Source organism: Camelus ferus, chromosome 7 (genome assembly GCF_009834535.1).
Source record: "Camelus ferus isolate YT-003-E chromosome 7, BCGSAC_Cfer_1.0, whole genome shotgun sequence".
In the NCBI taxonomy this organism is placed as follows: domain Eukaryota; kingdom Metazoa; phylum Chordata; class Mammalia; order Artiodactyla; family Camelidae; genus Camelus; species Camelus ferus.
Window position 1 is genome coordinate 33,465,976 of NC_045702.1, and position 15,755 is coordinate 33,481,730.

The following is a 15,755-nucleotide window of genomic DNA, read 5'->3' on the forward strand; positions in this document are numbered from 1 at the left end:
TCACAGCTCCTCATCCTCATTGCCCTTCTGTAGATTCTCTCTCATCAAGTGAATGAACGAATGATGTGTTGTGTGCCCAAGCTCCTGTGTCATGCCTCCCCTGCTCCTGCCTCCCCTCCTCCCAGCTGCGTCCAGATCATGTGTTGTGACCCCGTTGCCCCCTGGGTGGGTTCAGGACATAGACTAGCCATTTTTCTGTAGGACTCATAGGTTTGTTTCGCAGGAAGGTATTTCAGCTCCACAGACCACTCTAAGCTCTTTCCCAGGGTATCTCCCCGACAAACATACCTTCTTTTGAAAAAGGAACTTTTGGGAGGAGGTCTTTGCTAGGCATACCCACCATTCAGTATGTTATCTATAAAGCATTACATTTTAAATTTGTTAGAGCAAACCTCAAAACTTGGTTAAACCCACAGTGGAGGAGCAGTTGTGGTCACCACTACTATGTTGTGTAGTAGTTGTGAGCATAAACTTTGGTTCAAATCCTGGCTCTGACACTTACTAATACTGTGATATTGAGCAGATCACAGAAGCTCCCTAGCTTATGATGTGCTGCTGCATAGGGTTATTATCAGAATAAGAAAATGCATGCAAAGTGCTTAACAGTGGCTGACGTTTAGTAAACCGTCATAAGTGATGGTTGCTTGGATGGCTTTTTAAATCGCCAATGTTGTGTGATGTGGGAAGGAGACGTGCTGAACAGTTCAGAGGATAAGATCTGCTAAGAGATTTTCTGTGCTATTTCTGCAGGCCAACATAGATTAAAACTTCCAACATAGATTAAAACTCTAACCTCATACCTGGCATATCTCCTTGACTCCTACTGACCCGAACAATCAGTTTTGAACCCCTGGTAAATATTGTATCAAAGAATTCACAGAGAGCAAAGGGTGCTTATGAACTTTTCTTTACTAAATTGATGGATAGAATTACCTACCCCCTGACTTCCTCCACATACCAACACCAGCACACACACACTACACATACCAGTATTGTTGGTGGAAAGTCTTAAAATAACTTTTGTGTCCAGAATAATGTTTATATTGGTTACTGTATTTTGTGCTTGAATAAAGGTGATGGAGTTTAGCTGTAAGAAGCTACTAAGCTGTCACATTCAGGAATCAGAGAGACTCCCATGCTGAGGTCTCTGCCTCACAGGCTGGGAGAAGTAAAATGAACTGGCACAGGGGACCCTGACCTGGCCACCGTGACTGGCCCAGGAGAAGTCCACCAAGGCTTCTATTCACTGTGCCCCCGAAGGACATGACGCAGCCATCGTATCTTCAGTCACAGAAGTGGCTGGTCCCTGAGTGCCAGTGGAGCTACATGAGCACAGCAAGCAGGAATTCAAAGAGGCTTCCAGAAGTGCTCAAGAGCCAGGCAAATGGGGGAAGAGGGTGGTGGATAAGAGATCTGCCTATAGGGGCAGGATTTCTGAGAACAGAAGGAACATACCAGAGCGGGGCACACTCCAGTTCCTGGGGAGGAGGCCTGGAAACAGCTAGGCAGCGTCTGGACTGGGTTTGCACGACACTTCCATCCCAGTAGGAGGTAGTGGTGTGACATATGGAGTCCAAGTCGGGCTGGGGGTGGCAGACCAGAGCATCTTCCTAGCCCCATAGACCGTATCCACGCAGGAAATAGTGTCACTGTGGGGTGCTGTGACTCATGCTCTGACTTGCTGTGCTCCAAGCCCTGATACCAAGGACAAAACTGAGGAGAGGGGACAGTGACCCAGGATTCCAGAACTTTACTTTGCCTAAGCACTTTTTCTGAGGAGAGCATCAGAGGTGTTTCGCTTTATAATTATTCTTCAAACTATATATTCTTCCATCTCAATGAAATAACCTGTAGTAATAAAAGAAAGCATTTGGAGTCATAACATTCAAAGAGAATCATGGAGGCTGTTTATTGTGTTTATTGGTCCCCCTGTTACTAGGCAGGTTTGTGAGGAAGAACATCTTGTAATATTCCGATTCTGTTTCTCTGAACTTGTTAGGTCTTTCTTAAAGCTTTATTAGTTTTCGAAAATTATTGTAAATCACATAAAGTAGTCTAGAATACCAAAGGAATTCTGTGCTTAAACTAGCCTGAGACACTAGCCTTGCAAATACTTGAAGAGGGGAGGGTATAGCTTGGTAGAGTGTGTGCTTAACGTGCACAGGGTCCTGGGTTCAACCCCCACTACCTTCAGTAAAAATAAGTAAATAGATAAATAAATGAACAAACCTAATTATATCCCCCCCCCCAAAAAAACCAAAACAGGAAAAAAAAAGAAAATATTTGAACAAATTTAAAGAGATAAATTTCCTAAATGTATACTCAAAATAAGCTAAGCCAATACCAGCTCAATACCTGTTACAAAATTTTTTCACAGAATTTGAATTTAAAATCACCCTCATTACAAAAGCAGTATACAGAGAAACAAAAATAAAATAAATGCACCGTGCTCTCACCCAGATGATGTTAACTATTAACCCCTCAGTATATATATCCTTCTGGTTGTTTTTCTATATAGACTTTTTTACCCAAATGACATTACATATTTTTAATAGACTTTTTAAAAGAGCAGTTTTAGGTTTATAATAAAGTTGAGAGTAAAGTACAGAGATTATTCTTATACCCACTGCCTCCACACATGCATAGATTCCCTCATTATCAACATCACTCACCAGAATGGTACAATTTTTACCAAGGGTAAACCTACATTGATACATCATCAGTATCCAAAGTCCATAGTTACCCTAGTTCACTCTTGGTTTTGTATATTCTGTGGGTTTGGACAAATGTATAATGACATATATCCATCATTGTAATATACTGCCCTAGAAAAGTCATCTGTCTCTCCTATTCATTCTTTCTCCTACTCCCAACTTCTGGCAACCACTGATCTTTTTCACTATCTCCATAGTCTTGCCCTTTCTAGAATGTCACGTAGTTGGAATCCTATAGTATGTAGATTTCTCAGATTGTCTTCTTTCTCTTAGTGATATGCATTAAGGTTTCCCCATGTCTTGTCATGGCTTGATAGCTCATTTCTTTTTAGCACTGAATGGTATTCCATTTCCTGGATGTACCATGGTTTATTTATCTGTTTATATACTCTAAGATATCTGGGTTACTTCATTATATATTATTTTAATTTACTTTTTTCAGTTAATGACTTTTCCAATCATTAATTTTGTTTAACTCATTTAGAACTTAGTCAATATGTAAGTTTCAAAAAAAAAAATTCTTTTCAGCAAGTTTTTCACAATCCAGGACCATTATGATATGTCTGGCTATCTTTTAAGTGTTGTTTAATCTAGAACAATCCCCTTTTTTCACAAAACTTAACTTGAAGAGACAAAGCCAGGCATCTTACAGAAAATGCTGCCTTCTGGACTTGTCTGGTTGCTTCCCCATAAAGTTGAGCATGTTGATCTGTCCTTTGTATTTCCTGTGGAGTAGAAGTTGAGTCTGTGGGTGTAATAGATTCAGGTTTAGCATTGTGGTAAGAACGCATTGCAGATGATGATATGTGCTGACAACCCAGTCCTGCCATGTGCAGTTGTATTTGCCCTCTTGCCAGTAAGAGGTAATCTGTGTATTGTTACCTTGGCATCATGTGAATGTTCATTTCCTCATCAACAATTTTCCTGCTGGTTTTAGCACTAAGCAACAATCCTTGACTAAGGAAAGAATTACATTAGGGATATGAAACTATATTTTTAAAATCTGTAATTCCTTTTACATTTATTGGCTGGCATTTTCTGTGAAGTAGAGATTTCCCAGCAGAGTGAGTCTATTAGATTATCCTGAAATACACAGTCCCTTAATTTCCAGTTTTCGAAGTAAGGAATCGTTTAGTGTCTGCCTCAGATGAGATATTGGAAGAAGTTAAGCAATTTTTTAAATTGCTGTGGTCGCTGGAATATGATTTCTTGAACACTTCCAAGGTATCAGACTCTATGGTTAAATTCTTTATGTAATGTAGTTCTTATGACAGCATAGTGAGGTTTTAGAGATAGAAAACAGAAATCCAATTTGAAAAAAATAATGCACCCCAGTGTTCCTAGCAGCACTACTCACAATAGCCAAAACATGGAAACAACCTAAATGTCCATCAACAGGTGACTGGGTAAAGAAGTTGTGGTATGTGTATACAATGGAATACTACTCAGCCATAAAAATGTCATTTGCTGCAACATGGATAGACCTGGAGATTGTCATTCTAGGTGAAGTAAGCAGAAAGAGAAAGAAAAATACCATATGATATCACTCGTAGGTGGAATTTAAAAAGAAAAAGAAAAAAAGACACAAATGAACTTATTTACAAAACAGAAACGGACTCACAGACATAGAAAACAAACTTATAGTTACCAGGAGGTGGGAAGGAATAAAATGGGAGTTCGAGATTTGCAGATACTAAATACTGTGTATAAAATAGATAAACAATAAGTTTCTACTGTATAGCACAGGCAACTATATTCAATATCTTGTAGTAACCTATGATGGAAAAGAATATGAAAAGGAATATGTATATATATATATATATACACATATATATATAACTAAAACATTATGCTGTACACCAAAATTGACACAACATTGTAAACTGACTATACTTCAATAAAGAAAAAGAGATAAACAAACTACTGCATTAAAGAACAACAACACAGAAATCCCAAGAGGTTAAATAACTTGATCCTTCCAACTCATGTTAAAAGTAACAGGATTTAAATCCAAAGGGGTCTGAGTCCAAAATCCATGAGTAATTCCTCTTAGATATTTTTGTTGCATTTTATTTAAAAGCCAAATTCTGTTTGTAATGATATTTGAAATGTTTCCCAGTTCATAAACACTAGAAATGGATATTATGCTTAATAATTCTCACAAGATCTGTTCCCCCTCTTCTCTCCCCCTTTTTTCAAAAATAATTTTTACAGTGTGAAGAAAACACAAATCTTCAGGATACTACCCGCTACCTCAAACTTCCCTTTTCCAAGGGCATTCTCCTTGGGACTAATAATCAAGCCATGAAGGCCACAAAGGAGTCTTTCTGGATAACATCTTTTCTCTGTTCCACAAAACTCACACAAAATGGTAATGTATAATACTGTTTTATATCAAAGCCCTTGTTGTAAAGTACTCATGTGAATTTTGGTAGGCATGTTTGATATACATCAATGTTATATTTAAGAACATTGCACTAGAAAAATTGTGGATCCTTCTATTTGTGATTTCCAATAAAATGGAAACAACTGTGACCCAATGGTCTGCTAAATGCATGTAGTTTAAGGACTTAAGAATTATCCCAGTATTGGAACCCACGTAAACAGCTCTTCAAATAAACCATCAACACCCAGCTGCTTTAAAAAAAAAAAAAAAAAAAAAAGACAAAGCTCACCACCACCTTAATCTCTCTTGTTTTATAGCTCCATAAACAGTGCTAATTGCAGGCTTTAGAATAAAGGCTGGTTTTTTGTTTAATTAGATGGATATTGCTTTTCTGTTCTAGCATTACTTTTTATGTCAGTGATCGTTTAGAAAGTTATGATTAATAAAGCAAGCTCTTCTCCTTGGCAAATTGTCATGAAAACGTTGTATGTAATGAAGGAAGTAAATTAAACATTTTTTAGTTCTTCATGGTTGTCATGTGAGGCTTCTGGAAAGCATCCTGAATGCTGTATTATAAAGTCAGATTCATTACGGTGAATAGAAGTACTTCATAATGAGATACAGATCTTCCATGACTTTAGATTGGGTTACCTCGCAATAAACCCACGGTAACTTGAATATGGTAAGTCAAATACGCATTTATCACACCTAACCTACCAAATATCATAGCTTAGCACAGCCTACATTGAACATGCTCAGAGCACTTACATTAGCTTACAATAGGGCACCCTAATCTAACACAAAGCCTATTTTATGTTAAAATGTTGAACGTCTCATGTAATTTATTGGATACTGTACTGAAAGTGAAAAACAGAATGGTGGTAAGTGTCTCAGTGTGGCTGACTGGGGACTGCGACTCACCGCCGCTGCCCTGCATCACAAGAGGGTATTGCGCCACGAGTTGCTAGCCCAGGAAAAGATCAAAAGTGAAAAGTCAAAGTATGCTTTCTTAATGATTTCATATCATTTTCACACCAATGTAAAGTCAAATATTTTTAAATCGAACCATCTTAAGTCAGGTTCTGTATTGTGTCTCAAAAAATGCTCCTGTGCTTAAACTTTTTTATTACTCATTCTTCTGTGTCATATAGTATTAAAAAAAAAATGTCTTCTCTTAGAACGTTGAATAAGGAAAGAAGCAAACTGTGGCATTATAATAATGGTCACTTTGAACACACCACTCAATTTCCCATATGATGCTATTATATTTATATAGGCTGTTGGCAAATGATTCTTTCATGTTTATATTAGTTTTTATTTCTCCCCTTCCAAAAGTATTTTGGGAGAAATATTTTTAAAAGTCAATTACATAATTTATCTCTAGGAAATTTGATTGAAGGTAGCTAGTGCCGAGTTAATGTTGTTATACCAGACTTTATCAATATTTAGTGGTTAATGATTTTACTTAAATAAAACCTTCATTGACAGAACTGTGAACCATTTGCCAAACCTCAGGGGTTTTTTATGAGACCAGTGTAACCCTGTGGAGATTATGAAGATAATAAAATCAACATGTTATTGACTCTTTTAGGGAGAATTTTTATTTATCCTATGTGGATTAGTTGTGTGTCTGATATAGAGCCTGGGTTCACATTGAACTGACTGCCTCCTATAGAATATTTTCAGCTTGTATTAGTTATCTATTGCTGCTGTAATAATTACTGTGAGCTTATTGGTTTGAAACAACAATAATTATTACCTTACAGTTCTGGAGGTTGAAAGCCTGAAATCAGTTTCACTGGGCTAAAGTCAAGGTGTCATCAGGGCTGCATTCCTTCTAGAATCTCTTGGGGAGAATGCTTTTACTTACCTTTTCTAGGGACCACCTGCATGTCCTGGCTCATGGCCCCTTTCTCCATCTTCAAAGCCAGCAGCATCACATCTGCAAATCTCTCTGACTCTGACCATCTTTCATCTTTTAAGAACCCCTGTGATAAGAGTGGGCCCACCAAATTATCCAGGATAATATCACTGTTTAAAAGATCTTTAACTTAATCACATCTGTAAAATCTCTTTTGTCATGTAAGGTAAACGTATTCACAGGTTACCAGGATTAGAATATGGACGTCTTTGGGGGCCATTATTCTGCCAATGACATAAACCTAGCAACAGATTCTCTGCTGTCAATATATTTGACCCTGCAGCCTTACTTTGTTCTAGTTGTAGGGTTGAGAGTGTTAGACAGAATTGTGAACATAAGACAGAGGGAACCACATTCTGAAAATTAGGAAGCTGCTACTTTATAAAAGCAGAGAACGTTTTCGGGTAAATATGGGTAAATAAGCTATTCACAAAATCATTATATTAAATATCTCGCTATATGGAAGGCAATGCTTGACCTCATTGTGGAAGACTAGTAAGTGCTTAATTATCATTTTGACTTTGATTAATCATGTCAATGTAAGACAGCTCACAGTGAGCCAGGAAATGAATAGTGTGTTTCAAAGAGATGGAAAGGAGAAAGGATGTTAGTTGATCTTTCTGAAATTTACATGCTAGACATGTCTGTGTAGAAGTAATCCAGTTCCAAATTGGAATTAAATTGCTTTGTATTCATTTTATTCGACTTGGAATGTATACAAATCCCATTTCCATTACAATTGGGCATTTAGTAAGTGATGTGGCCTCTAGGAACAGTTTCCTAGGGCAGATTTGCATTTCAGGATCCCTAAAGTGTGTCTGCCCGCACACTCTCTCTGTATTCCAATGTCATTCATAGATAGCGTACCAAGACCAGAGAACCCTGCTGGACATCTGTGATCGTCAGATCGAGTAGATATTTTAAACTTCTTAAAGTGGGGATCAAGGAAGAAATTACTGTATTTAATTGTTAGCTTCCTTGGGCTGTTCAACACAAGTTTTTAAAACATTAGGAACAAGTAAAAACAATGCCTAAATTTGTTCTAACAGTAAAGCAGATTCTGACTTCCCCTTACATCCCTTTCTCCCTCAAATAATGAGTGGTTTATTTATTCTCTTCCTGAGATTGTGATTTAAAGTAAAAAAAGACTAGAGATCATTTTGTGTAACTATTTTATAGCTATTAGTGGTTTAGGCATACAGTATATATGTAAATGTTTTTTGAATGGAATGTGTAAAGTTCACATTTTCAGTCTTAGGTCCTAGCTCCTAATTTGCAACTAATGTATCTACAAATGGCTCAAATAGAGACCCAAGAGATGACAATTCTGATTTACTTCTGAGTACTTGGCACACATGATTAATCATGGCAGATGGACTCCTCTTTTATCTCCATTGGGAACAGTCTGGAGACTCATCAGAATTCTCACAGGAAAGATGAACAGCCCCATCCTGAGCTGATTGTCTGGACCACTGTCATTTGCTGTCCAGCTCTGCTGACCGCAGTCCTGTTCCTGGCCCCCCACTGCTGCCTCTGGTGGTATCACTTTGCAGCCAGTAGAGCCATCTCCTTCCTCCTCACAATCTACTTCTGTTGGGCAGTGCCCTCGTTGCCCCTGCAAAGGCCTCACTCTAAGGGCAGGGAAAGGGAAGGAAGGGATGGAGTGAAACTGGACAGGAGGTGGAGCGGGAATGAATGCGAGAGTGAATGGCAGGGGAAATTTATACAAGAGGGGCTGCCAGGGAAGGGAGGCACCCTGAAGTTAGACGCAGGAAGTAGGGTGTAAGTAGGAGGGAGGCAGCAAACAGATGTGGAGAATGATGGAGGGCTGCTTCTGCCGCAGCCAGTCTCACCCTGTGGAATCCCAAATATAGCCATCTTTTTTTTTTTTTAGGTCTTTTTTTTTTAATTGACGTCATTGATTTACAGTGTTGTATGTATTAGTTTCTGGTGTACAGCAAAGTGTCTCAGTTATACATATATATATGCTTTTTCATATTCTTTTCCATTATGGTTTATTATAGGATATTGAATATGATTTCCTGTGCTATACAGTAGGGCCTTGTTGTTTATCTATTTTATATATAGTAGTGTGTATCTGCTAATCCCAAACTCCTAATTTATCCCTCTCATACCCCTGCCCTTTCCCCTTTGGTAACTAGATATAGATATAGACATAGATATAGATATAGATACAGATAACTGAATCACTATGTTGTATGCCAGAAACTAACATAACATTGTAAATCAACTATACTTCTAAAAAAAAAAAAGAGACAAATATCTAAGGCATCTTCCTCCTCTTACTCCTATTTGTTATAGGTAAACATCCCTATTTAGTACTAGATTTCTTATTTTTAAATCGTTTGTGAAGTTTTTCTCTTGAATCTGGCTTTGGGGAGGTTGCTTCTATTTCCTCTTGAGATTTTTACGCTTCTTCTCATTTTTATTCACTCCACCTTATTTTCTTTCTCATCATAACTATTTCCTTGATTTCTTGGGCTGTGGGGATTTTTTTTGTTTTGTTTTGTTTTTTGTTTTTTGTTTCCACACTGGTCTTTCTGTCTCTCAGCAAGTCCCCTTCAGGTTTGTCCTGAAACAAGTGCTTTGAAGTAGAAAATCCCTCCTGGCTTCTCTCTTGGCCGTGCTAGTCTCTCAGCCGCACTGAATACTGGCAGACCAGCCCTGCCGGGTTCCCCGGCCCTGTGCATCTCCTGCTCGCATAAGCCTTGTCAGATCTTCCTGCTTTCCTTGGCCTCCAGGCACCACTGCCTCCCTTCTCCCTTTGGAGACCAGTGAAGCTGGACACCATGTTCGGGAGCCTTTCTAACTTCTGCCCTGGAAAGATGAGGGGAGAATTTATTCCTTCACCAGGTGAAGAGATTCTCTGAGGCCCCTGCTAGGAAGAGGAGGAAATTGAAGAGCTAGACCCTGTACTTGCCCAGAATCTGGGTTGGAAGATGACCATGGGGTCCAGGAACTAGCCTTCCAGGTCCGAGCTCACTAGGTGGTCTGACAGTTCACTGGACTTGTCATCACTGTGTAAGACCTTCTACTCATGCCAGATTTGGGTCACATTATCAAGAAGATTGTCATTGCCAGGTGGAATTAGTTGCTAGGCAGAGTGCTATGTACTGGGGGGCACAAATATGAATAAAGTGTGTTCCTAGCCCTCAAGAATCTCCCATTGTAATGGGAGGAAGAAAAATTCAACCAGTATTTATCAGCTGCCTGCTGTGTGTGCTCTGTTCTGGGTGCTGAGGCTATGACAGGGCCAAGCACAGCATGGTTTTGTTCTCTTGGAGTTTAGTTTCTAATGGGGGCAAAGACGATAGCTATCCTGAGAACTGAAAGATAACCAGAAGTTTGGAAGTCAAGGGCAGTGGGAAGGGAGAAATAGTTAGAATACAAGGTAATAAATGCCATCTTAGAGGGCTAGTCAGAGTCTGGGGAAGCCTGCAACTTGGGTGACCAGGAGGCAACATATTTAAGAACTCAGTGTTTACCAGTAGAACAATGTCATGTGATAAACTGTTCTCTATCAAGGCAATTAATCTTCTTTTTCTGTTTTGAAAGGTGATATGCTTGATCTTCTGAAATGGAGAACCCACCCAGACAAGATCACAGGCTGTCTCTCTAAATTAAAAGAAATCGATGGCTCAGAGATAGTAAAGGTATATGCTGTTCTGTTATCCTTCTCTTAGAAATTTATGGGGTAAAGAATATTTTGAGGGGAAGGACAGAGAGTATTTTATTTGTGCATTTACTTCTTTTTATCAACAGTTTCTGCAAGATACACTGGATACCTTATTTGGAATTTTAGATGAAAATTCCCAAAAATATGGATCTAAAGTGTTTGATTCTTTGGTGAGTTTAAGTTCACTTTAATGACATCTTAATTTTGTCTCTCAATCTTGTTTTTTATAAGGCTATTTTAGAAATGTACACTTAATGGTGCAAGTTCACTTAAGAAGAACCCCACCCACCCCCCAAAAAATCTTGGTTTGCATTCAGTTTTATAAAGCTCCATTTTTTTTTTTTTTTAGGTTCACATAATAAATTTGCTGCAGGATAGCAAATTTCATCATTTTAAACCTGTAATGGACACTTACATTGAGAGTCATTTTGCTGGGGCACTTGCATACAGGTAAGGCCCTTTATCTTATAATTGGTTTAGAAGCAGTTTCTTTTGAGCTTTTTAAAGCAGAACCAGCTGTGTAGGAAAATTTAAAAGGGAGTGTAGGGAGAAACGAAGCACAACCACTGAAGCATCTCTTGAGACAGAATCTTCCTTTCTCACACACCTTTTTTTTTTTTTTTTTTTAATGGCTGGAACTTATTTTGATTAAGAGGGAGAAAAAAGAACTTCCTGAATTCTATTCCTGAAACCAAGATATAAAGTGTTTTCTTCTTGCCTCTATTTCGCTTGATATTCTTGGGTCTAAAATGTCTGGTTATTTCACTTTGGCTGTCAAGGGCCCTCTGAAATCACCGCACTCCTTAATGCTTCTAGATGTCTTTAAGAAAGAAATACGATGGGAAACAGCCTTTACCATCATATCATTTTAAAGTCATTTGTTCATTCATCTGTTGATATTTACTGAGTGCGTACTGCTTGCCAGGCACCATAGTTTGTGCTGATCACATAAAGACACGGTCTGTGGCTACAAGCAGTCCAGTCACTGGACTCTACCCTTTGTTCCCAGCTGCCCTTTTAACTGCTGGTGCTTCCTTCCAGCTCAGATTATGCAAGCAAGGCTCAAAGTGAACGAATAAAGACACACTTCAGCTAGTAACCTGCCTCCCTGCAGCCTGGTTGATAGTTGCCAGAAGGCAGCAACTTCCCTCTCTTGTCTTAAGCGTCCGACATCTTCCTGATTTGGGGCGGTGCTTAAATACAGCCTGAAATGTACCGCCAAGTTGTCTCCCCATTCCAGCACTGTCATTGCTTTTCCGCCAACATTTTTACCTTATGCTTGAAGCACCTCTGTGCACGTACATGATCATCTGTTCCCAGGGTGTGTTAAGAGAGCGTGGAATCAGATTGTGCCCTTTTCCCCCATCCGCGTGCTATATAAAAGGTGGTAAATAATCAGATAAGTGTTTGATCCTCTTCCCTTGGGTATTCCCTGCCATGGCATGCCAAGATTGATGCCTCCAACCTTTAAATGAATGGAGTAATTTTTGCTAGACTTGACCTTCCACCAACACGAGTTTTACAGAGGGGGAAACAGAACTGCAGGGGTAGTTCTGAAATGTTGGCCCAACTTTGCCCCTCGGCCTAACAGCCTGGGTCCCAGTGTTAGGGGTCACCACTTTGGACTGAAACTGTCACTGGAAGCTAGAAAATATGGGTGTAATTTCTAATACTTCAGGTTGGCCTAGAGGCAAGTCTCATCAGTCCTAATAAGACAAATACAGCCTGAGGGATCTTCTTGGGCGATGGATGGCCAGAAACTCACTGACTGTCATCCTCCACCTCCCCACTGGCACATCCGTGTATTCTCCCCTGACTGAGGAAGGAGGGGCATTTTTTAAATGTCTTTGTTTCCTAGAAACCAAGAACTGACCAATGTTAAAGGTCACACGACTGCAATCTTGAGAATTTTAGGGGTGGAGGTTAATTCAATTTTTGTTTCTTAAAACAATAAAACTTAGCTTGTCTGGAAATTACTTAAAAAAACAAAACTTGGTTTTTCTGGAAATGACTCAGGCACACTTTGACGGCAAGCTTGATCTTCCCACAGGTGGGAGAATTGGCTTTGATAAATCCATGGGGATGTGATTTGAAGTGGGGAGGTGTTACCTTCATTCCTCCCCACACCCCCCTTTGCCTCCAGCAGAGTATTTTGTCCAGCTGTCCACATAATCACTGGGGAAGGAATCCCAATTAACAGTCGTACAAGATTGACAATGACAGTCATACCTCAGGCACACTCTTGGCCAGAGTCCTTTTCTCTGATATTTGTGTTCACCCATCGGAAGCACTGCCACAGACAGCAGGGCCAATGGAATGTGTCCAGACTGAGAGGAACCTCACTGGGAGGAAGTGCTATTTCTCTCTCTTCAGCTTCAAAAAGGGGTAGTGATGTTGATGGGCAGACTTTGTAAAATTATTGTGATGGCAGTTGGACAGAAAGATGTTGGAAAAGAATGCTCCTCATGATAAAAATTAGCGTGTGATTTGTTAGCATTTAATTGAGAATGAGACCAAGTCTACCTTCTGCACGTTTCTCCCTGTATTTTAGAGATCTCATCAAAGTGCTCAAGTGGTATGTGGACAGGATAACCGAAGCGGAGAGACAAGAGCACATCCAGGAGGTGTTGAAGGTAATGACACGTTGTGGATAACACAAAACAATCTGACGGTGCTGCTGTGTGGTGATGCCCAAACTCACTAGCTTTCTCTACACAGACAGTAATTGGTGATGTATCACTGACTTTCCAATTCAAGGATCTTAATCAGTTCATGGCTGCTCTGGACCTGATGGAATTTGAAAGAGACTTTGCCAGGCTCACCTCCTGGAACCTGCTTAGCATTGAATCCTGATGCCTCTGGGCTTCAAACACTTGAAGTGAAGTCTAGGACTGGCAGGAGGAAAGGTTGAGAAGAAGAGAAGACTGCAGAGGGGCAGTTAAGCTTAGAAGTTCCTACCTCTTGTTTCTGCCACCCCGAAAGAGACCATCTGAGAATCATTTGTCTAAAAATTTAAGAGAGAATAGGATGGCTTAGCAGGGATCACAGTGAGGAAGCCTGAGGTTGGGCCTCATGATTTAACACCACTGAGATCACTGGGCCCTGGGTGCTCAATATATATATGGAGATGCTAATACTGTACCTGCAATGATGTTCATAAAGAATACAGATTCTTAAAAGGACTGTCCAGTAACAGCCCTGGCCTGGTGGGCTTTTAATTCCTATAATTGAGCATACTCTATTTGATGTCAGCAGATAAAAGTAAACAAGTCTACATTTTTAAAAGCAAGCACTTTACTAAATATAAATTTGTCATTTTGGTCTGACTGAAGGTAAAATGCAAGTGGCCAGAGTATCTACCAGCAAAGCAAAATAATTTTGGAAATACAGACTGCTGTCTCTTTGTTAATGAAATTAAAAATCATCTGAGGATCAAAAATATTTAATGTTCATACCTCTTGAGAATTACGTAGAACTTAAAAATTATACATGTTCTCTCATTAGGCATCAGAGAAAAATGGCTCTTTCTCTATAGGGAAATACTGTTCAAACATCTCCTGGGGCCTTAGGATTTAAACCCATCATTTAAAAGTCTAATGTTGTACTATGGTTTTTGTGCTGTGTCATTGTTAAATAAATACCTGTGGTTTCCTTTGAAACTAATGTTTAAAATTTCTGTTTTAAGGCCCAAGAATATATTTTTAAGTATATAGTTCAGTCTCGGAGGCTGTTTTCCCTTGCCACCGGCGGACAGAACGAGGAGGAATTTCGCTGCTGCATTCAGGAGCTGCTCATGTCAGTCCGTTTTTTTCTCTCACAAGAGAGCAAAGGATCTGGAGCATTATCTCAATCACAGGTAATTTTTTTTTCATCTCTGCTGAATAGAAGAAAAATGAGTCCAATTTATTTATTTTTACACAGCAGCGTAAGTGAATATTTTCTCCATCAGCACTCCACAGCTCCAGTTAATGTTTGTCACTTAACCGACTTTGAATAGACTTAAAAAAAGTCCCTCAGCTTCTGAGCACCAGCAGGGCAAAAGTTAGGGTGCCTTTCCTCGGGCTGTTCTTTCTCTGAACAGAGAGCCTCTTGGTTAGCATCAGCTTCCATTCCAGTTTCTAGAACACATCACTGTGATTAGACACCCTGTCACCATCAGCTAGGGGGAGGAATCTCATGAGAGCCAGTCTCCACCAACTTGAGACTCATTATATTGGACTCGGCTGAACTGCATGTTGTTTTGTCTTATTTAACTTGACCCTGATCATCCTGGGACTGATCTTATATGACCAGTGCTAGGCGGCTGCTGCCGAGTTCTATTACCAGGAGTAGCTCCACACGTTTTGTTTAAGAACAGGATCTATCTACTTTCCAAATTGCGTGGCCTTGAATGTGTTCCAAGAAATAATTCTGAATATCTTTCTCTACACTTTCTTAATCCTTCCTGTACACATTTAATTCTGATAACTTGGTGAAAACCTGTCAGATGGGGAAGTACCCTCTTTACTACCATCCCCTGGAGACTAGAGACTTACCATCATTGAGAAATAGGATATCAAATGGAAAATTAGGAGATAAAACTAGATCCCTAAGAGCATTGTTATAATTTGGTATCATTTGACGTTTGGAAGGTATTTTATATAACTGCAAACACGAGAAATGCACCAACCGTCCAATAATAATGCCATGCTTTTCTGACTGTTTGGAACTATTCTTATTCCTTTCTTCTTTGCAGAAGTGGACTGATCTTCCATCTGGGCAAGGATACAAGCTCTTTTAATGTCATTTTGGCCTCTCTTATCCATGGTCCAATCACTGCACTTTAGGAAGCTTGCCAGAGGTCTCAATGTCAACTTGCCCACTCACCAAACCCTACTTATCAGCTGTGGATATTTGAAACAGATAATCCAACAGGCTAGCCATAAATTCCTTTAGATTAAAGTTCTCAAGAGCTTACTACTTTCACAAAAGCTGTAGAAAATTGGAGTTTTTGAGATTTTTCTTTTTAAATCTTTATCAGTTACAGGGACAAAATTT

At 39.4% G+C, this 15,755-nt stretch overlaps 1 protein-coding gene across 3 annotated transcripts in view; it reads left to right on the forward strand.

The window, feature by feature from the left end:
- DOCK4 (dedicator of cytokinesis 4) overlaps positions 1 to 15,755 on the forward strand; it is a 405,529-nt gene that overhangs the window by 272,061 nt on the left and 117,713 nt on the right. For all 3 annotated transcript variants that reach the window (XM_032483672.1, XM_032483671.1, XM_032483673.1), the window contains exons 17-22: positions 4,929 to 5,085; positions 10,598 to 10,695; positions 10,805 to 10,888; positions 11,068 to 11,168; positions 13,270 to 13,351; positions 14,404 to 14,574. In XM_032483672.1, coding sequence (XP_032339563.1) covers positions 4,929 to 5,085; positions 10,598 to 10,695; positions 10,805 to 10,888; positions 11,068 to 11,168; positions 13,270 to 13,351; positions 14,404 to 14,574 — 693 coding nt within the window. The remainder of the gene's footprint in view (positions 1 to 4,928; positions 5,086 to 10,597; positions 10,696 to 10,804; positions 10,889 to 11,067; positions 11,169 to 13,269; positions 13,352 to 14,403; positions 14,575 to 15,755) is intronic.